At 34.8% G+C, this 24,602-nt stretch overlaps 1 protein-coding gene across 1 annotated transcript in view; it reads right to left on the reverse strand.

The window, feature by feature from the left end:
- Positions 1 to 24,602, reverse strand: part of LOC140164458 (unconventional myosin-XVIIIa-like) — a gene marked incomplete at its 5' end in the record, with an annotated part of 195,480 nt that overhangs the window by 81,469 nt on the left and 89,409 nt on the right. Inside the window, 3 exon segments of the mRNA XM_072187743.1 lie at positions 19,379 to 19,564; positions 21,790 to 21,927; positions 22,975 to 23,058. Of these exon segments, the coding sequence (XP_072043844.1) occupies positions 19,379 to 19,564; positions 21,790 to 21,927; positions 22,975 to 23,058 (408 nt within the window).

Raw genomic sequence — 24,602 nt, forward strand, 5'->3', positions numbered from 1 at the left:
TTTTTTCGTGAAATGAAATCTGCCCAAAATTAAGAAAGGAAATGAATACAATGCCAAACCCCAAGGAAAAGAAAACCCGATTCTACAATCTATAATTTTGGGCGAAATGTCACATTTAAAGTTATATTCCTGTTACATTATGGTGCAGTCACCTTTCATCTAATACAAAAAAAACTTCAAATAATAAAGATTTGTCCCAAATCTAATAACTCAACTGGCAAAAAAATGTGATGAAAATAGAACATTATATTCTCTGTGATACTGATTGCAAGTGGCAAGTTTATATACTTCATAGCATGGGGAATGTAGGGAACTTCGTACTACTTCCACGCTTCTATTGAGATAGTAATTTTAATCTACAGGGGAAAGCAGAACTACCCATCACACACTAGCACATTTAAATATGACATTACAATGGAAACATAACATGCATAGGCAGATAAGACAGAGAAAACTGCAGACATACCTGCTTGTGCAGGGACTTGAACCCCAGACCCCAGATAATGCATCCAATGCTCTAACAACTAAGTTACACTGACTGCCCCTGATAAACAGGTCTCAAGTCTGATACTTAAGGATGAGCCAAACAGAACAAAGCACACCAGTGTACAAGATCAATGCTTATAAACCCACCACCCTAATATCCGAGCCTAATTTATCATACAAACAAGGGAAGAGGTTTAAACATCGTACGTATACACTGAACAACAAACACTCAAATATTACAAACAAGTGCACAAGATCAAATTATTAAATGATGCTTAATCACAATTTTTTTTAAATCAATATCAAATTCATTTGATGCAAAAAAAAAGTAATAAAAAGTGGACTGGTCACATCACATCAATGCAAGCTTTAATATATAATTCACCCTTAAGCTACTTCAGTCATGTATCTTAAATTGATGTATTCTTCCTCCCCCTTAAGCTCATCATCAATTTAACATAAGGATACAGATCTAGTCTGCATGTAGCAAATTAAATGACTTGAGAATGCCATTTGTGCTTATTTGCTAAAGGCTTATTAGGGCAAACTAAGGTAAATAGGTGTCCGCTGCTCTATGAATTGAAGACACCCTACACTTCTTAATCAGGGGTAAAGCTGAAAGAACACCCGTAAATGCATCTTAAAACATCATCATCCTAAGCCATCATATATTTTTTTCAAACAGAAGTCTAAGTACCCCTGATTTAAGCGAGTAATTGAAAGTTAAAGTGAGGAATTTTGTGTACATTTTCTATGGCATATGGCAGACGTGTAGTATTGGGTCCTGTCATGAGTACGGGATACCTCCATTTAAATTCGGAAAGATATTATAACAGCTAAATGTCAAACTGTATGCGTGGTAAACAAAGATAACCTCAAATGATCTTTGACCTCTTTATGTGACCTTGGATACCACTGATACAAGAAGGTATCCATAATGCAGATGTGACCAAAGTTTGGTTGCATTAGGATTTAAACTGTTCATATGAGATCAACTTTTAACCAATTCTTAAATAATGGTATTTTACAAGTTGACCTCAAATGATCTTTGACCTCAGTATATGACCTTGAACACCACCAACAGATGAGGGTTCCCATAGTGTAGCTATGACCCAAGGATTTGAACTATTCATGAGACCAAATTTTAATTTACAAGTTGACCTCAAATGACCTTTGCCCTCAGTATATGATCTTGAACACCACCCAAAAAAAGTAGCCAGAGTTTCTGACCATGGCCCACTTATCCTGAAAATCTGAAGCCAATCCACCAAACCATGCACGAGATACAGTATCTGGAGTTACAAACAGAAGCATGTACGGATGGACACACAGTGCAAAAACAATATGCCTCGCGGTAGAGACATAAAACTGTTAAACTCAAATGATAATAACATTTTACATGTTTCCAAGACCACCTGCCCTTTAATTTCACATAGAACTGAAAAGGTTATCCAGGTCTAGGCAAGAGTTCACTTCTCCTTGCTATTCAATTGTTGATGTGATTTGAGAACACCTACAGCAGTTCTGAGTTGCACTTATTATTGTTTGCCGAAATGCCCTGCCTCTAAACATAACTATCTCTTTGCTCTCTCTTGAAACACACCTGCAGGTATAACCAATGTGAAGACTTCTTATGAGTTTAAGACACAGATACTCAACACAGTTGTGGTGGAGACCAGGAGAATATGCAATTATTTATTCATGTTTTTAATGACTTCAATTGCACTTTTTACAACAACAGCAGCATAAGTAGTAGCACCAACAACAATGACAACAACAACAACCAACAATGACAACAGCAATCAACAATAACAAGGTTGGCAACAATGACAACAGCAGCAGTGGCAATAAAATATCATGTTCATTATTTACTGGAAATGACAACAATTTTAAAGAAGGGTAGGGTAGGCTATAAAGCCTAGTCCACTAATGAAATACTAGGTTAGCATATTCCTCCCAAACAAAATCACACTATCTACTGGAACCTACCCTAATGGTTGTATCATTGGCGGATCGATTCTTGACCACTTGACATCCCTACTACAGCTGGAGCAAATCACGCCTCGGGATGTTGAACACAATGCCTATAAATTCAATTACAGGTATACTGACCATCAATCAATGTTTTATCTAGTAAGCGAGTCAGCATTTTAAGGTTGCTATCATTAAATGACCTTTTTATATCAAATTATTTCCTAGGGTTCTAGGGCAAGGTCTGACACTAATAGACATATCTGTTATTTTCTGGTTGTACTGCCTCTACAATCTTAATGGCCGAAGGAATGGAGTCAAATGGAGTCAGTGGCAGCCGCAGGTTGGCCACACAAATACTCAAATGGAATAGCCCATTGCACTATAAACTCTACGAGTCTTGAGATATGCATACTAATGTCTTTTTCAGTTACTTATTTTTGTCTCAACTCAATGATCAGAAGACAAGTAGAAGCTTTCAGTGCAATTTTGAAATCCTTGGCATAACCCTGTCTGGAATAGATTAATATATTTGTTGAAAATCATCACAGAAGCTGCAGAAAAGGCTGTATGGCGATGATCTTAATCTAAGATAGATCAACTGCTTAATGTACAGTGATCTGTTGTTTTCATACCCATAAGCTTTTTTTAAATCTTCAATCTATCTTATTTCCATCAAATAAGGATGCTTCATAATCTGCTTCTACATCAACTGAAAGTGCTTTTCAGTTTAATCTCAGCCCACCCTCAACTCAACAGCTCATTCGTAAAAAATAAACATACAACACACCCAAGGGGCACTCAAGCATTCGAGTGTGTACAAGCATAACCAAATATAGTCAGGAAGCTCTCTAAATAAAACCAGTAAAAGCAATCCCTAAATGGGATATTTAAATCCATAAATGCAAAATTCTTTACAAATTTCTCTTCCATAAATATCCAGATCATCATACATGTACCCGAGTCCCAACACAGAGCCTGTGCTAAGCAGAACTAGACACTTTTTTCTTTACCTAATTTAATTTGTGTATTTTGCAAATTTTGCAATATTCATCGTAAGGGCTCTGGTATGAACATTTTGACACAGTTTTTTGTGGGACATGATAGCACATCAGACATATCAAATTGAATTCTGAATATGAGGATTGTCCTTCTAATATCAAATAATTTTGATTTTTTTGAAATTTGCGATATAATACAAATTTTATGACAAATTATTATTAAAATTTGATATTTTTAAATTTTTTTATATTTAACAGTCCTCGAAGTAAAATTTCTAAATCTAATGATATATAAAGTGCATGTAGCTGAGATGAAAAGCCGACGATAATTTGAAATTTTTGACCTTTCATATTATTAGATTTACTTCGAGGACTGTTAAATATCAAAAATATCAATTTTTAATCATTTGCTATAAAATGTGTATTGTATCACGAATTTCAAAAAAATCCAAATTATTTGAAATCAGAAGGACATTCTTCGTATTCAGAATGCAATTCGATATATCTGATGTGCTTTCATGTCCCACAAAAAATACTGTCGAAACGTTCATACCCCACCCCTTAAATACTGTAAAAATACACATGACATTGACATGGCATAACTGGCAGAAGATGCCTGTCACATTCTTACTTGAAATCTATTTTTTTTTAAGTTACAAAAGTAACTTACATTAAAACTAACATATCGAAAGAGCACCACTTAATTTTAATTGCCACTTCAGTTTTCAATATTTATAAGGATTTCTGTACGTAAGATTTTAAGAGTACTTACTGATGTTTTTGTCTTAATGGAATAAAAATGTTCCTTGAAATGCAGACACTCCCCCACTTCACATTTCCTTAAAAGCAACTTGATATGCCAGATTTTACTCTTCATATGTTATTCTCAAGCTCAAATATCGCTAGATTTGGATTAATTCTGTTATTTCTATGATAATGGCTTAAATCAATGCTAATAAATTGGGTTTCGTTTGTATCTCAATGTGTTCTGTGATTACTATGAAGAGCTATGGAACTGAGAGATACAATTTAAGGAGCTCTTGGGAAATGTATATAAGTAAAGGAAAGCAAAATACCTTGGTTGCACCCGAGGAGTAACAGATATTCAGTCTTATTGTCACAATTATTTCCTGTAACTTTGAGCAAAGTTTGAAAGGTAAAAGCAAAATGCACAAAAGCATGCCCAAGATCAAATAAAAAATATATATTTAGTTGTTCTCTTATAAATATATGAAGTAACAAAACCCTGGAAAAACATCTTGATTTCTACCATTTCAGTGTTATATATAAGATTATTTTCAAGATCAATTTCTCAATGCATTATAAAACCATTACACTTAGCCAATCAAGTTAATTTATGATGGGCAGGTTGTGTGATTCGTTTTAAAGTATGGAGAGAAAAAATGGTGAGGTATATCAGATATCAGATTGACCAAAGAAATGCTACTTTTCAGAAATGTTATGATTTCAGGAAATTGTTCATATTATCCTGTGCAAAAAGTATAAAAAATAGTAGTTTCAGGGATTATTACAGGCATTTTAGAGTTCTTGTCAACACCCATTGCCCCTCATTACTTTAATCACCCCATTAAACACTTCCTATAATAATGTTCTCTTTTTGTCGCTACTCATTGATGGCTGGTGATGAGAGGTCATTATCATTATATTCATTATGGAGGAAGGATGCATATTTATTTCATATCTCTAATCACATCCATTATGCCTTTCCTATCACTTACAGTGACCAGTTCCTACAAAACCAGGTACATGTCATCAAACTTTTGATATTGCTGAGAAACACAATAAGTATGTTCTGTAAGTCAAAAGGTCAATTATTCATTTAAGGATTCAGTCATGTTTCACCATTGTTAATCACAGGTTGGCTCCTGTACAAGAAGAGTGTTAAATAAATGACCCTCTTCTTCTTCTTCTTCAATGCTGTTGTGCTTTGATACATATCATAAGATTGCCAAAAAACCAAAGCATCAAATATTCTTTCTCTACCACATATAATTTTGCTTTTCATATCAATGTTTCATATGTTGTTATTTTTGTTTATTGCAAACCATTTGTTCTGTACATAATTGTGCTACATAAAACTTTATTATATGAATACAGACTTTATCCCAAAATTAGGTTTTCTAATTTGTTCCTGATTTTGGGGAATGGGTAACAATTCTCTTCTTTTCTCAATGAGCAAGTAATCTTCACAATATAAAGTTCCTCATGTGATCAACATAGCAACATGAAAACCACCTCAATATCTCCCACACACCGCAAGGCATTAAAACAGAATCACCTTAATCTGCCTATACATCTGCAACCTGCTCCCACAGTAGCTGATCATTCACTTTCTGCATTTCTTCTTCTTTTTATTTCTGTAACATCTATCAAGAGGATGATATAGGATCATACCATACATCAGACGCTTCATAATAAATGTATACAATTGTATTCGTTTCAAATGTAGCAATGTGACGCATCATACGAGGCTTATCGATAACAAAGACAGGTAAATCTTCTTACGAATGAGGCAAATCTGCATATTCTTACCTCTCTAGATTTACGCTTAAGCAAAATAAGAAAAGATACTTAAATCCTATGAGATTTGGTAGAGAATTGATTAAACTAGATTCACATTTAATAATCTGTAATCGGGGGAGATGCTATACTCAAGATTTGCCTGAATACAAAATCATAGTCCAAATAAAGAATGTAGTTACCTCCTTCTTTAATAAATGTCACTAAGAATGGATCTTAGTAATATGAAGTGATAGGCTTAAAGAAGATACTACTAAGCCAATGTCAAATATTCAAAAGCAAATGCTTCAAAAAACAATATACCGCTGATCATTACTACTATGAGCATGAGCCTTTTCTCTCAATTTAAACATATTTGAAGATTTCTCTCTAAAGTATCTGGAGTTTAATTGTTATGATTTTATTCCCCTAAATTACTCATGGCTAGGAATAAAAACTTGAGGTTGATGACCGAGGAAGAAAGTCAGTTACCTTGCTATCATATTGTTTCAAACATCATAACTTGGAAATAGAAACCGACTATGTTAATACATACATGTTTTATTTATGTCTATGACTAATGTACTGAGGAAATATTTTTGGCTACATCTTATTTTATTCATATCAGGGGACAATGACAGACTGACTATGCTACAGGGGGAATCATAATCTGGAAAATTATACCAAGTCATCAGGGATACAGAATAAAGAGAATAAAGTTCAGTGAATTCTGAGGGAAGATAGAGACACACAACGTACCAGGCATAATGTACTATCAGGGGTAGATAGCAACACACACTGTATCATGCATAGTGTGCTATCAGGGGTATAGCCTACACATTATGTCATGCACAGTGTGCTATCAGGAGTAGATAGCAATACACACTATACCATGTATTCTGTGCATCAGGAGCAGATAGCAAAACACACTACCATGAAGAGTGTGCTATCAGGGGTAGATAGCAACACAGGGGTAGATAGCAATGTACCACATACCATGCATAGTGTGCTATCAGGGGTAGATAGCAACAGATACTGTACCATGCAGTCTGTGTTATCAGGGGTAGATAGCAACACACATACTGTGCTGTCATTAAAATGACTAAAAATGGGACAAACAATTAACAAATGGTGACTAAAGTTTGGCTCCCCCCTCCACACACATACAGACATACACTAAAATCATGGGTAGATAGCAACACACTCTATAATGCATTCTCTGCTATCATTGGTAAATAGCAATGCAAGTATCATAACTACAACAATATCAGGTAGGTAGTAACTGGACAGGCAATATTTCCTGTGGTAGCAGGCAACATCAATAATACAATGCATTATTAGGATTCAAATTAAATATTTACTTCCTTTTTAAAGCTTTCATGAATATGTTTGAAGTTTTGTATGTACTTATGGATACTTTTCAAGAAGTGTAGAAGTAATATGAAGTAATTCTCACAATTAAAACATTGTTTTTAAAACCACAAAATCATTCCATTTAGTGGACAGTATCATCCAGCTATCAACTAAGTTACTATAAACCAATTTGGGATAAGATAATACACCAATGTTGCCTGGCCAGGAAACATGTTGCCTCACTGGCAAGCAATAAGCTCCAACTGGTCACTGCTAGAGAAGGAAACCGCTGGTGTAACATCAGGTGTCGTCTGTTTAATGTCACTTGACCAATCCAAATGGTCATCTTGATGAGATGGCTGTGGCTATAGTACAAATAATTACTTTTGGACAATGGGATGGCACTAGTCAGACCAAATAATTACTTGTGGACGATGGTATGACATGTAGACAAGTGAGAACATGAAAACTAGACAGGTTTCAAATATCAGCTCTCATTGCAAGGGTCATACTATGTATGCCTTTGATTACTCACACCGTGCTCATGTCTCCTTAAATCAAAATTGAGGCTGTTTTTTATATTGGTTTTTAATGTTCAATTTTTATTTTGACAGTTTTCAAAGGATTCCATTTTATAGGTGATCTCTCTATTGCTCCCCTCTATCTCTCTCTCAATGTCTCTCACTCCTTCTCCTTCCTATCACACACTCTCCCTCTCCCTAAATCTCTCTCTCTCTCTCTCTCTCTCTCGCTCGCTCGCTCTCCTGCTCTCTCTCTCTCTCCCTCTCTCTATCTTGGCAAATATTGTCATTTCCCCATAGAATTTCACATTTTCAACAATTTAAGTTGTATATAAAAAAGTACGAAAAGGCAGAAACCCCTCTTAATGCAATTTTATGTCTTCAAGACAATGGCACTATACCCATACCTCATCAAATTAATTAATATATATAAAAAATAATATTGGGTATGAAATTTACCCTTTTTAACACTTCAACTTGGGGGAAATAAAGAGAAAGATAGGGAAACCCCTCTGGTGCAATCTCACCTCTTAAAATCACTGCCACTACAAACACCTTGTCCAATTAATTAAGGTATTTCAATGGATACAACTTACTCATTAAAATCAAAGAATCTACCAATAACCCTGAGCACTCAAACACTCAATATAGACCACCTGCACAAGTGGAGGTACTTAATGGAATCTTTCATTACTGCATCATCAAAAATAAATTGTTTATTTTTTGATACTTTCCTAAAATTTTCAACAAATATATATTGATATAACTTTCTAATTTGCAACTAGTACATTTTCACACCTGCTTTTAAACAATTAACCCAAGGGTGCTTATTGTTGCAGTTTCTTTAAATCTGAGAACAAAAGTAGTGGCACTCTGAAGCAACTCCTCTTTGAAATGTTTGTGTTAAGAGCACTACATTAAAGATCATATATTGATCCTATTCTTCACATAGTTTTTACTTCTACACCATTTTATAAAACAGAGTCATTGTCATTTTGGGAGAGTGTAAAACAAGATGAAAATCAGGACTAATCTTGATGCCTGAGAGCAAATTTGATACACATCACCCATTATCACTTAACCCCCTCCTGCTCCTCGCTCTCTATCTCTCTCTCTTTCTCTAAAATGTTAATTTAATAGAATCCTTCAATACTTAGACTTCATTTTTATAAGCACACTTGAAGTTGGCAATGTAAAAATGCACAGAGTTCAAGTTTATATAGTCCTCCAACATGTTTAGATCTTTTAAAAAAGCACACTAAAAGTTGAGTATGCCCAATATTTATAAAAGTGAAATAAAATTGTGGTGTATACTGTACCATTTCCATTTCCAGGAGAGCTTAACACTAATTCATATATTTATGAAATGTATATCCCTCCTACAAGGTTTTAAAACTGACCCAAAACTTACAGAAAGTAGTTAACCTACAAATCTGTTTTTATCAAGATATGTGATCCGATCAAGCGAAATGGGGACAATGTCGCGAAAAGTCCATTTTGAGATTTTGCATCATGAGAAAGAATTTGAATCCACATAATTTGATGTAAATGTCATCAATATTATGTGATTTAAGAATCAAAGGTAGTAAAAAAACATTAGGTATTTAAACAATTTTAAGAACATAAGGAATTCAATGGTAAATCATCTCTGAATTCAAAAACAATTTTGGCGACACTGTCCTAATTTTAGTTGACTGGGTCACATATTATCATGCATGGATATCAAGGCAATTTTACTGTAACAAAATCCATTTCCTATATTTATTGCATGACCCCATCAGCAAGATACAAAATCCACACAGCTCAGTGAAATCTGCCCCTTTAATTTCAATTCAAATTGATTATATCCATACCATGCATTTTCTAACCAATTTTGAAGCAAAATATGTGTCAAGCGCAATGAATTATTTCTCACAAAATAAATATTTCATTTCACATTCTTGTACATTTAGGTAATATCATACTGAAAATTCCATTCAAATTCAAATGCTTGCAATATGATTGACAGCCTAACCCCCAGGGGCCACAGGACATGAAGGAAATATTTTTAAAATACATCTCTGTGCATTAAACCCCATGTAACCCCATTTGGACTCATTTTACCATTAAAATTACACAACATTTTGCATTTGCCCGGTAAAATCAGTCTGGGAGTAGGTTATCAGGATATCTGAGAAATTGTGCCCCTTTGGATATTTATGCTGATGAGTTTTGGTCACAGGAAAAAAGTTTCTGAAGCCCTGATTTAAAACCTCTGCAAATCAAATACTATAATTATTTCACCAAAATTCACTACTACTTGTTTCTACAAAATTCTGCACAACTTCCCACAATTTCCTAACTTTGTCGCAATCTGCCAATTTTTCCTCGTTCAAATCACTAGCTACAAACGAAAATCCTTACTTTATAAACTTGCACATTTTCCAGGACCAAAATCATTGAATAATAGGGTGAATACCCCCACCAGACCATTTCTGCTACACATATGGCAAACACCACAGGGTAACCGTCAAAGATGCAGCTTGTTATTAAACACCTCCTGGATATGGTCGACATAGCCACAGGATAAATGGCTATGTATAATTTCTCTAAGTCGGCATCTTTATCATTCATAGTGCTTTCAATATTGGATGAAGGTGATGGCTTTAACAGACAACATGGTACTTTTGTGAGGTGAGCATCTGAGGTGAGTCTGGTTGAATCAGGAGAGGGGTTGATCCAGGCCATTTTCTTGTTGCATGATTTATTCCTTGAGGTTAATGACTTTGTATCAGTTGTTTTGAGGATTTGTGAAAACTCTGCGCATATTATGGAATGGACAGACATACCAAAGAGTGCGGTTCCAGGGGAAGTTCTGAGAGTTGCAAATTTCAAAAAAATTATCTATTAATCTCTGTCTACCATGTCCATGTTATTCATTTACTGTACTGTGTTCATGGTGGTGGGTCATGAGTTAGCCAAGCTATATCAATTTTCTTTTTATTCAATCAAATTGTGGAATATAGGCACAATAGTATTTGCAATTTCAACAAAAAATTTTAAATAACCATCATCATTTCTTTTGGATGATATTGCCTGTTTAAGTAAGACTAAATATTTAGTAAATGAGGAACAAGCAGTAAAATGAATGAGCTAGTCTTCTGATCCTGCCCTTGTTTAATTAGTTCCTTCCCTTCATAGCATGTTTCTTAAAGAAAATAAGTTCTAGAATCAATTTCCAGAAACATTCAAACTAAACTGCTAGCTCAACCAATTCCCCCAAACAAGCACGAACAAGCGCATCATGCATAGACACATTTATACAGGGAGCCATTAAAACATTGTAGTATTCCCATGAGTATCTGGTATAGAAATTCTTTGTTTGGCAAAAGCTTCCAACAAAGCTTTCAATATCCTTACCCACCTCATGATTTTGCAGTGTTGCAATACATTTTATCCACCGTAAATATAAAAATACATCAGTGTAATTCGTAATGTGCAGGCCTCATCTTTTATTGGTTACAAATGATTTACCATTAAATTGGACTATTTTAATATTCTGTAATGGAATTGAATCCTAAGAATGACGACAATTAAAAAGCTTGATGTTTCAGAGCAATTTCTTACTTTTAAATCATGTGACAGGAATGGATAGGGAAACCTGTTCAATATGGTGGATCAAAAACATCCAATTAAACACCCAGTGAACATTGCATACTAACACTTCCAATATTTTTATTTCCCGAGGCCTTAAAATAAAGCAAAAATACAAGAATGTGTGTAGGGCGGTTTAAGTTACAGCACAACTAATGGGAGTCTTGTATATTTGTGTTCAATTTGGATGTGGTTAACATGTCATTTTATGTAAACAGAACAAAAACTTGAAGAAGGAACTTGATCGAAAAACTTTTTTTCTTGAGCTATAAAAGCATACACAAGCACACACCTTCAAACATGTGTTGTATATCCCAGGTATACATCTACATATTTGAATGCTGCAGTGTATTCTGGGGGATACAAATAGTTGAATTTCTGGAAAATAAATCAACTTGCTTTTCTAATTTTTAATAATCAAAAAAGTTTCACCACAAATGTCCATTACAGTTTACAAATCTCATGAGTGAACATACTTTCAGAAGTTTCATTTGAAATTGATGACCATTTTTCCTTATTTAATTTTGACACACAAACCATAAGAAATATTAACCAATAGTTTTGATAGAATATGCGAGTTGTGATTAAAAAAACTAATTTTGACTCGGAAACCATGTAAAATAGACTAGCTTCAATTGAATGGCATGTTTGCCATTGTGTGTGTATATAGGGCTGCCATCTCCTTTTCATACTGTCCACCTACCTCCTTGAACTCAACTTGTGAAACTGTTGGTGTACAAAGCTCTAAGGTTTGATTTTCATTTAAAAATCCCAATTTAGCTATCAAAATGACTGTATACTCCTTTAAACTTCTTATTTTCATCCCACAATTAGGAATATGAAATCAGACTTAAATTTAAATTGATAAAAATGTAACAAACTTCACCAGAGACAGCTGATACAAAAATCAAACTACAAGCACGTCTCGTTAGCCGGCCAGCTAGCGAGACTGATGTTTCCAGTTGATATGTTTTCCCTTGGATATCATGCCATCAAGTCTCACTTCACAAACACACAACACTCATAATTTCAAAATTGATATTTAAATATTTCATGCCCATTCTTCAAATTTAGGTTTCAAGTTTTGCAACCTGATCTCGCTCTTGCTGCCGTCGCTGCTGTTAACTCTCGGTGGCTGCTGAGTATAGCGAGTACTGCCGGTTGAGGTGTGCAATTGTGCCAGTCAATTTTACATAGGGTCTGTTGTAGAGTGTTAATTGGGAGTGTAATAATGCATGGGGTGTGGGATGGAGGTGCTAAAGTGTGTAGTTATATGAATTAGTTAACCACGTTCTGTGGCTCTAGCTCATATCGTATCACTTTATAAAAGCATAAAGATGAACTTTTTAATAAACAATTATCTTGTGCTATTTTTATCTGACAAAACAGTACCATCAGTTATATGATGTCTTCTGTCAGACTTATATACTATGGTCAGCTCGTAATAGACCTCATAACATCATGGAATGATATAGAATGGCGTACACAAACCTGCTTTTGTGAATTTATGCGGGTCAAATGTTGGGACAAAAATTGAATAATTCTTCCCTATTATAAGCTGATCATAGTATTGTGTTGTTTTGTTAAAAGTGTGACCTGTCTGGTACAGGTGATTTGGAAACTGATATTCTCACAGTCATGGCTGCCATGTGACAGATCTGGGAAGCAGCGAGCATGCATATCTACAGCAAATGTGCCAACACTGACACCACCTATTTGGTATATCTGAATATAGCCCTAAAGACAGTGATCTAGTAGACAAATAAGATCAGATCCCCTCCAAGCAATGCAGTTTCAATGGATATGATATAGGATTGAACAAAAAATAGTTGTCAAGATGTGGCTTTGACTTCATTAGGACAAGTCAGAGTCACATCTGATTCACTCCCTCGATATGTCTGTTAAAATCTTATTGCTTATTATGGATTCCCATCATATATGTACAGACACTGACATTTTGTCCTCTCTTTCACAAATTTTCCCCTAACTTTTGACCTTTACTGCTGGAATTTCCATGCCTGTAATCAAGATTCCATGACTTTAGATCTTAATCTCTGGAATTTCCATGACCAAACTCTAAAATCCATGGTATTTAAAATTCCATGACTTGCAACTCCAGTCAAATCCATCTAAACAATGCAGTTGTCAGGTACTACCACTTGGCATTATGAAGAATTGTGTATAAAAAAATTCAACAAATGTGAAGCAAAATTCCTTTAAAACAAAGACTGACCTAATAAGAATCAGCCTCAAATTGATCTCGTTTTATTTTAAAGCTTCTAAAAAATCAAATAGTCCATGTCACAGAAATGGCACATTTCACATCTTGTCTGGCGATGATGGCATCATTTTGGTATGGGGCCTACATATATACTAATTAATATATACACACGGATATATGCAGATTCCCTTACCCTTAGGGGGCACAAAACACATTAGCAAACATGTTGTTAATCAATAGCATCTCTTTCATCCTTTAATTAGAGCTTCTCTATCAATAAAATTGTCATCTCAAACTCAAAATGGTATGTACATCATTACATCATGTTCCAATCGAATTCCCATATCCACTAGAAATGTTGAATCTGTCATCACTTTTACATCTGCTGATATTTTTGGTAATTTTAATCTTCACAATATAACTTACTTGTTTAAACTTGAGTTTGTCACACAGAAAGTGCTGGATAAGATATTCACATATCAGACCATATCATTAACTCTGTCAGCTCCACAGTAAAAAAGTTATTAACTTTGTGAAAAATATATGAAAAATAGCTTGATTCACAAACTTCTTAAAGCTGCAATTGAGCTGTATCATTCAGGATGGTGTACACATTATGTGCACTATTTCCTAAGTGAAATCATTTGAAACTCTTTCATTTTTTTTCATGGAAGAAACCACTCAAAATCTAGGCCACCATAATGTCACTAATCAATCATCAAATTGTCATATTTCATGTAATTGGCTTCTGTTCAAGCATTTGTCTGAGACTGAATTCCTACAGAAGTTTTTGCCATAATTGAATCTGTGGGAGGAAAAATCCTATCATCGATAACCATCATGTCAGACTGTACTGTATTCCTATTAAGCATGAAACATTAACAACATTTAGTAAGAAGGGCGGGAGGTGGGAGCAGCTTATTAAAAGCGATGAAATGCAAGTCCATTTACACAAAAACATGTAAACATACATTGTATCTGACGTCATAATCATCATATTTTAAGCCAGAAAGTTTCAATGGTAATTTTATTTAGACATTTGATAAGTTTTGATTCATTTGTACATGTGTTTTTTTACTAGGAATAGGCACTAAGTAAAATACAGTAAATTAACTGCAAAAAAACAATTGCAACTTAAAAAGAACAAATACTGATATAGCTTCACAAAAGACATGTATCATGAACATTACCATACCCAGTGCATTCTTGTCTTAATGAGTTCCTTATAAACATATATCTTCCTTAACAATATTTCCTGCATAAAAAAAACATCTTCATTTGTCAGAAAAGCGGAGGTAAACATAGCCACCAAATGGGGAATACACCAAAGCAAGCTTGTTGAAGAAAATTGGTGTTTTCACATGGAAATTAAGCAGCAGAAAGTGAAAAAGAGCTGAAAAAAGAAAAGTAAAAGTAGGTCACTTGTGGAAATCAGGTCACCGGTTCAGTGAATGATAGACATCAACGATGGTGAACAGAAGGAACCTCTTGCTGCATGCACACCATACCATGAAATTTAATACCCTATGGGGACTAAGTAATGTGTGCATATTACAAAACAATTCAATTACAAAAAGAAACAGGGAAACAATTACATCAGGTTCATTGGGCCTTTGTGAAATCGTAAAATGCTAATTATAGTTTATTGTACGCGTGTTGTTTAAGTAGTACCCGTGGTGCGGTTTTAATTTGTGGGATTTTTCAATCAAGGAATTCAAATTGAAGCTTCATGTATAATGCTGTTGGAAGTCTGCCAAATTAGATTGTTATGAAGTATACGCACAGAGACAACAAAACCTCTGGCATTTTTTTGGCAGAAGGGAATGTGGAACGATACTCGGCTTCTTCTAGTCTGTATATCTACCTCAAGTCAACTGCACTAGCTTTGAAGTTCAGCGTATTCTGCGTTAGCTTAGCATTACTTGGTGCGTGTACATACTTTTACGCGCGCAATCAAAGTGGCGCATATGTATGCAAGAAATTATGCTAAGCTAACGCAGCACACGCTGAACTTCAAAGCTAGTTCCGGTGACTCGAGGTAGATATACAGACTATAGAAAGGATGAGCTTCATTTGAACAACAAGTATATATATTACTTTATAATTAAACTCTTCTACCAAGTTACGTGTGTCTATGATAACACATTACCAAGATCACAATCATAATTGGTGATCTTACAATGCATCACATCCATTCAGAACAAAGTGTTACTTGTAAATTATATCTGCTTTTTCCCGCATCTAAATTAAACAACCTAAGGTAAAAACTCAATTTTGTTAAAATGTCAGTTGGTTCTTTTTGTTGTGGACGGGTAAAATAGTCCTACCAGTCGATTGCCATAATCGAATCTGTGAGAGGGAAAAAACCCATCATCGATAACCATCATGTCACAAAGTGTTACTTGTAAATTATATCTGTTTTTCCCGCATCTAAATTAAACAATCTAAGGTAAAAACTTTTTTTCGTTAAAATGTCAGTTGGTTCCTTTTGTCGTGGACGGGCAAAAGAGTCCTACCAGTAGATTAGAAAGTGCACTAATGAGCTAATCATGCAGTTTAAACAGAAAAAAAATGGGACCAAGAAATATGGTCTGATCAGAAGAAATCCATGCACATGAGCTTTTATAGCATCTTTCTTTTCAAAAATGAATCAATATCAAGCATATATAACAATTGCCTAGATATGATTAGTATTTATGCATTCAGCCCATTTGATTCATACATACTACTTACTATATCGGATGCCGAGTAAGAGGTTGTATAAACAAGTACCTCATTTTGTAATGCATAGTTAGAGGTGTAATGGAAACATTATGGCTTTCAACATTATTCATTTCAAATCCACATCAAACTGAGCTGCTAAAACCTAGATTACATTGCAATTCTGCAAGACAACTACATGTACTGCACACATTTTAGTGGTGTGAAACTACAATATGCCATGTGGTCTAATGAGATACGAATTTGACTCACATGGGTACAAAGTACACATCACATTAACATCGATCCAGATTGATCTTGACCAACCCACATTCAAGAGAGTATTGTGTGGATGGATGCTAGCTATATTATACAATCATCAAGTATTTGTTAACTTGTTACGTGTTGACAATCTGTGTTATCATGAAATGCTAAAAAGTATATTAAACTTTCCTACATTGCATGTAATGTGATAGTAGCCTTGCTCCGCTTATTTCAGACTTAAGAGTATAGGCCCCATTAATTTGAAAGTTTATCTCAAAGCTCCTCTGATGTTCAAAATCTAATGCCGAATGCGGTATTTTTTAAACACTTTTTTATCAATCTGCTGTCTTATATATGAAGGTTAAACGTGACATTCAACATACATATATTGTAGGACGTAGGTCTGTACTTTAGGCACACAAGTTGATCAGAGACAGAAACCACCGGAGCAGGTGACAAACTTTGCTAAAAACAAAACAAACAAATTTTGGTAATTTTATCCGGCGACTGCAAATCACAGCCATCTTTCAGGTTTGCAATGGTAAAAAGTAAAAAAAAGAGAAAAATGAATTTGTTTTTGACAATTCAGACCTGACTAACAAGCACACATGTACTAATGCACACAAGGCTTTGAGACAAACTTTTTAATGGAGCCTAATTTGGAGAATATGTTCATTCCTCATTGTTGATGTTTAACAAACACAATTAATCCCAATATTATTAATGTTGAATTTAATTTTAATTAATCAGATGATTCAAGGCTGTAACTTTAAGCCATTAACAAAATAATTCTTTATAGAAATTTTTTTTTTCCAGGAGGGACTGTAACAATTTTAATTTTCAAATTTTTAATAAATCTAACAATGGATTTTGTCAAGTATAATTAAAAGAAATTCAACCCAATAAATGATGTTTAATGTTCAATTTAAATTGAGATTATTAGACTATAGAATCCAAATTATGAGCAATGTACAACAGGGACCATGACAATTAATCTTTAATAAATCTAACAATGCATTTTGTTGAAAGAAATTCAAAGAAATTTGACCCACTTTAATTTAATAATTTAGATCAGAATATAATAACCAAAATATAAATCAAAATTATGAGCTATGTAGATTTGAGGCTCTAACTTAAAACCGCAAACAAAGAATTTTTTACTTTTTTTTACTGTAGGGACCATGACAATCAATCTTTAATAAATCTAACAAATGGCCTATATAATTACAATCAAATTTCACTCACTACATGTTGTTAACTAGTATAAGCCAATGCACAAAATCATCACACTTACAAAACAAATGCCCCTACAGATATCAAACAGCATATCATTTCAATAAATGTATGTAAATATTGTTGTTACTGCATATTGCATTTATCATTCTCATTTCCAAATCAGTTGAGTACTGTAAAGGTAGTAATTTTTTGCAAGCAATTTTCCTCACTTTATAGATTTTGAACTGTTTAAGTCATTTTGGAAGTTTGCGATTCTAAGCCTACTTATATTGACCTGTATGCAAAAGGAATATATATTTGTGTGTTGTTGTTTTCACGGTAGTTTCTTGGAACGCGAAAATCTTGTAAAAATAAATGAAGCACAAACATTTCCATGTTTACAGTACTACTGTGGGATGGTGAAGTAGAACACTTCAAAGTTACACAAGTTGAGTCAAAATGGAAGGTCAGTGAACTCAATAAAGCTTTTCCTTTGTTATACAGATGATAATGTAAGGTTCTGGGTAATGTAAGGTTACGGGAATCAAAATATGCAAAGTGATGCGACATAAATAGATGTAAGTAGAAATTTTGAGATGCGGTATTATTTAAACCCTTCAGTTGGTAAAAGATATATTAACTTATTTAGCTGTCTTGAGTGATTTATCTGAAACTAATACTTACATTTTTAACGCCTTAGTTTTTCAATTGTTTTTGTAACATGGCTATAAAATCAGGGGCAATATCATTTACAATAATCTAGAAATGGGGATATCCCTGTTTTGCAATCACTGATTTAATTTAATGCCTTTTAAAGTATCAAAGTGGGGTATAGGGCATTTGTAGCTATTTTTAGTATTCTCCCGATTGCATAGTCTAAAAACACACTAAATGTGATTTTCAGTGGCGAAACAGGAACATGGTCCAAGATGGTAAATTTTTTGATGTCCCCATTTTCATGGTTTCATACATGTGTCCCCAATGTCAGCATTAAATGCATAGGTGTGCACAGGGCAGTGTTACCAATCCTGCAATTTGGTAGCCAAATTAGGTGACTATTTCCAGTCCCATAGAAACAACTTTTAAGAGAAAAATTGGGTGAATATTTTTGGTAACCCTGATTACCCCGATGCTTATTATAACAGGTAATGTTTCTCCAGCTGCACATCAGATACATACTTTTCTCCAGATCTCTTCTCTCTAAAGAGCTTCTCTCCCGTCATATCCTTTTGTTTTTAAATGCCCTATTTCTCAAAGGATTGATTTATTAGAGTCAATAAATAAATCAGACATAAGATTCATTGTAAGTCTTTGTAAAGTGGGTCTCTCAGGTTCACATTTCCACAAAATATATGAAAAAAAAAGAAAAAAGGGGGGCGAAAAGACAAGAGAAAAGAAGCTTACGGGAAGATGCTTGAGATAAAACGGGGAAGAGAAAGAAAGAAAAAAAAAGGAAAGCTTATAGATTGATGATGATAATTACATAAGCTTACCAGATCATGTTTCTTCTTGGAGGCATCGCTTTCCTTCCTCTGTATTTCCATTAAATCATCCTTGGTTTCTCGCATCTCCCGCTGTAATCTCCTGATCTCATCCTGAGCACGCTGTTCCCTCAGCTCAAATTGATCCCTTTCACTAGATTTGTGGTCTACGCTATCTTTTAATCTCTCCAGGGTATTCTATAGAGTAAATAAATAAATTATTAATGATGAACAATGCTGCTATATACAGGATGTTTTTACTTAATTGGATGAGTGCAAGGATTAGCCTATTTGTCAGGCAAAGACGATGCATATGTGTGGGGTGTGTATGAGGGGGTGCGTTTACGTAGCCAGGCAAACGAGGACACACAAATGGATACACACATGTCAAATGAGGACACCCGGTGACTGTGGACGTCCTCGGAGTTTTAAATATATCCAAGACATCGCAAATAACGTAAAACTGCATTTAAAACGGGTCCACCTATGGGTGGTATAGGACGGGCCACGGTTGGATAGTATGTGGTCTGGTGTGTGTGAGTGATCACGGTATGGCGATTAAGAACGGATGTGTGAGTCCTCGGTTAGTATATTTTAAATCAAGTGAAAAAAATGAGGTCCTTGTTTTCCTGCCTACACGAGTGGGGTGTGTGTGTCGGTGTCAGGCAAAGACAATGCATATGTGTGGGGTGTGTATGAGGGTGTGGGTGTGTCGGTGTCTGGTAGAGATAATACATATGTGTGGGCTGTGTAGGGGTGTGTGGGTGTCAGGTAGAGATGACGAATATGTGTAGGGTGGGGTGAGTGTGTGGGTGTCTGGTAGAGATGATGCATATGGGTTGGAATCACCATAAAAGTGAGGAAGTGTGTTTAGCAAAACACCAACAAACCAAGGATTTTTTACAATCCGAGGTACAAAGCAAGGCGGCAAAACAATGAAAAATTTCCTATGCTTCTGACGTAGCGAGGAGATGCATAAGGGTATATAGGCATGCCTCTCACTTCTAATGTGAAAATGCTTTGTATGCGTGACCGGGTAGTGGTGTGTGTATGGGGGTGTGCGTTAGTGCTGCATTATTTCCGAGGATTCCAACATAACACATTGACACACAGAGGACCTTGTGCTTAAAGCCATATTATAACATTTGCTGTTGAGGACGCCCTCACTGATTTTTTAAAATTCATTTTTTTACACAATTATATTGTACTTTATTAAACCAATATACCCTGCAAAAATCAAGACTCTAGGTGCTGTAGTTTTGTCAAAATCCGATATTTTGAATAAAGCGCCGGAACCGCGCCTTATTATTACGATGGAATTATTAGTCGAACGCATACACGATGTTCATAACACACAGTGCGGGACGGTGATCTACACAACAAAGGGTCGTACCATAACATGACCGAAGGAGTGGTACGTATTGGCGACATATACGCTGGTAGTAAATTCCAATTTTCTTTGCTTTGACGTAGTTGTTCGGATCAAAAATAAAAGGGGATATATCTGACAGTAAAAACTAACATTTTATGTCAAAGAAATGCTAATCTATTTTGTATGATAATGTTATAATATTGCTTTAACTAAATATGCGTCCTCGCTACGGAAACCTCATTAAATGGCGAAAAACAAGGTCTTATACCCTACTACCCCATATATAACTTACGTCCTCGCAGCGTTAACTGTTTTAACACTTGTTCGGTTTTACCGACTTTATGAGCACTTGACATGACAACATACCGACACACCAAGGACATTGGACTTGTACAAATTCCGTAATTTTTCAGGTCCTCAGAAATATTAGTAAGAAAAAAAAAAAAAAAAAAAAAAGCGCAGTGATTTATAGTGCGCTACGCACAGGCACAACGCCTAGACGTTGATCCACAAGCCTCAGCACACTTTACAGGATGTCGCTGACCACTATGGCCCCACATCATTCCATAAACCATTAAACAACAATTCAGGGACTTTGCTGCTTCAAGAGCGCACACCCTAGTCATACCACAAATAACCATCGCAACCAGGATCAGCTCCCCGAGTTTCGTACGGGTTACAACGAGACAAATTAGCAGTGAGTTCCTTGTCCAGGGGAATTTCAAGCTAACTCAATTTTTTCCAAGAGAGCATACTAGGCACCACCAGGGTTCGAACCCGCAACCTCTCGCACTATAGTCGAACGCCCTATCGATTGAGCTAACTTGACTGCTAGTAGGGGTGGGTGTGTCGGTATTTTCCATTCTCTTTATGATTTTTCCTCTCCATTGTCATTAATGTTGTGTTTCCTCTTTTGGTCAGTATCTATACTGTGTTTGTTTGGTATTTGTTTGTAAGGCGCTTTTTTAATTTCTTTTATTATTATTATCAGATCATTTGAGTTCATCACACACAACCAAATTATAGCAAATAAAGAATATTTTGACAATACCTCAATTTTGAGTTTAGTTGTATGCTCAAGATCCAGCTTGGTTTCCAAGTCCCTAATCTTGGATTCCAGTCTTGACACTTGATTTTTGTCCACCATGGAGTTGGTTTGGAATTCTACTTTGCTACTTAATTCATATACCTGTCAGGATGAAAATGATAGAAAACAAAACATACAGAAATATGTGACACGCTCTGACAAAACCAGGAACAAGTCACAGTGTTGACATTTCATAATTTAAATAAAAATGTTAGCACTAGACAATAAGCTTTAAAATGATACCAAAATTACATAAATAACATCAATACTTTTCGAAATATGGATAATTTTGCAAATGACACCTTGATATTTTTGCCAAATTGCTATTCTGAGTAATTGGCCAATTAGTTTCCTGCCTTATACAGGATTGAATAGGGATTATCATAGTTCAACTGTTATTTATTGATTAAATAAGCCTCTTTTAAATAAGTACTTTCAATGATTTGAAAGGCCACTTAGTTCCCATAAATACCATGAAATTAAGAATTCCAAAATTTGATATTTTTTTTATGGGAATGTCATAACTCAAAAACATGTCTGGCGACTTGTTCCGGGTTTTGTTGGAGCTGGTCACATATGTGCCCATCCACCACAAACTGGTCGTAAAGTCGGCATTTTCCATTTTGAGATACAATCAAAAACAGTATACGGATTTCTATGTAAAGTATAGTAGGAATTTGACCTTTGTTGAACCATAACTGCACTTCCAGATGTCCGATGAAGCTGGTTGAGGTGTCATTTTGAAGCTGCAAGTGCATTCTTTCAAATTCTGCAATAAACAGTAAATGATCTAGAGCCGACTTTACTACCACTTCGTGGTGGATGGTCACATATATGATGGGTGTGACAGTCTTAAAAACAGGCTGTATCAAAATGATTGGTACCCATCAATTTTCAGTGATTATGCACAAGACTGCCTGATCAAAATGCAACATTAAACAATTTTGGCCCTCCATGGCCTGTGAGCAAATTATAATTCAGAACCGGTTAGGGCATGACAAGGAAGGAGTAAGCTTAATCCAATACTTTGAAAGAATTTATAACAATTCTACACAATGCTCATGTTGAAAATCAATCTATCTACAAATCCACTATAACATCATTAACTCAAGGAACTAACTACAGTACTATATTGTAGAGCCAACTTACTTTATCATCTAATTCTTGTTTCTCTTGTATCAGCCTGGAATTGGCTTCTTGAAGTTCCATCACCTGACCATGATCCAGTGACATCTGGAAATAAAATGATTAAAACAATAACATTTCAATTAATATTTCTTTTGAGATATTAACCCTGAATGCTACACAATACAACGGGCTGGGTGCCTCCCCATTCAGTGAGCAGGGGTGGGCATTCAATGCATAGGACACCTCCAACTACCCCCACCCTTAGGATTAAGGTAATGCTCATCATGGTGTCAAGTGAAAATTTGATTGTGAAAAGTAAAACATGCATATGGATAAAGTCATTAATGAGCTGTGTGAAAATGAACTGTAATAAAGTATTTGATTTTGCATCAGTTTGAATAATTGAACTAAAAGGAGTGTTTTGTGATCCTAGCATCCTCTTTTTATGACATTTTTCAGAAGATATCTACTGAAAAAAGCTTATTCCCAAAATTTCAGTTGATTCTGATTATGCGCTTTGCGAGTTATGCATGATTATGTGTATTACACTGCTCCATAGACAATGTGTTGACAAATTTCACGATATCTTTGCTAAACGAATTAATCTGCAAGAAATTTTTTGTAGATAAACATTACATAGCCAGAGGTTTCCAGTGATATACAAATCTCAACTTTTTTTGAGAAAAGTGGGGGATGATGTTGTGGATCACGAAATGCCCTTTTAAGAACTAAAAGAATAAAAGAAACACTAGAAGGTATAAGCACAGAATTAAAGTTTCATATGTGACCAAAACTTTCTACCAGTCATCATTGAAGTAACAAAAACACCTTGAAAATATCAAAAATACTTGTCAAAACTACCACATATTAAACTTATAAATATATAATTTAATACACTTGGTATATAACTTGATAGGAATGATGTCGATAATTCAAGAGAGACGTCTATAAAAAGGTATTATCTTGTGAAGTGGAAGGGTATGAAAACAGTCACACTTCAAGAAAATGATACTAAAATGAAAAAGAAATCTAAGTAGGATTAAGAAAGGAAAACCCCAGCTGAATCAGAGACAAACAAAACAAACACAGTGGCAAAGTGCGAAGTATAAAAAATCATTAGATGTATCAAGATTCTAAAATTAAGATTAAAGTACTTCTATGCTTCTTATGCTGAAAAATGATATTTGTATTACTTATTAAAGTAAATACAATCCCATTATATAGGTGGCAAATTTGTGGTGCAAATTTTGATACCAACATTTTAGCTTGATATCAAATAACAATACAGTTCAACAAAATAAGAAAATATTTGAAAATGGTAAAATAAGAACTGAAAATGACAGGTTTATTTTTTCCTCCTAATCATGATAAAACACACTTTTTATATCTATTTTATTTTTGGGAAATGAGATCATGTTGTAAGAGTTGTGGTGATAGAATATTAGTTCCCTTGATACAAGGAGGCCCTATCTGATTGGTTAATGCTCTGTCATCTAGAGTAATCAACCAATAATAAAACCTGTTGTAGAATATGTGTCAAGAACTTACCTGATTGGTTTAAATGCAAAAATCCATGAGTAATCAACCAATAGCGCAACCTATTTTAAGTGCCAAGAAGGATTTACCTGATTGGTTAAAACTTCATGTTT

This window comes from Amphiura filiformis, chromosome 1 (genome assembly GCF_039555335.1).
Source record: "Amphiura filiformis chromosome 1, Afil_fr2py, whole genome shotgun sequence".
Classification (NCBI taxonomy): domain Eukaryota; kingdom Metazoa; phylum Echinodermata; class Ophiuroidea; order Amphilepidida; family Amphiuridae; genus Amphiura; species Amphiura filiformis.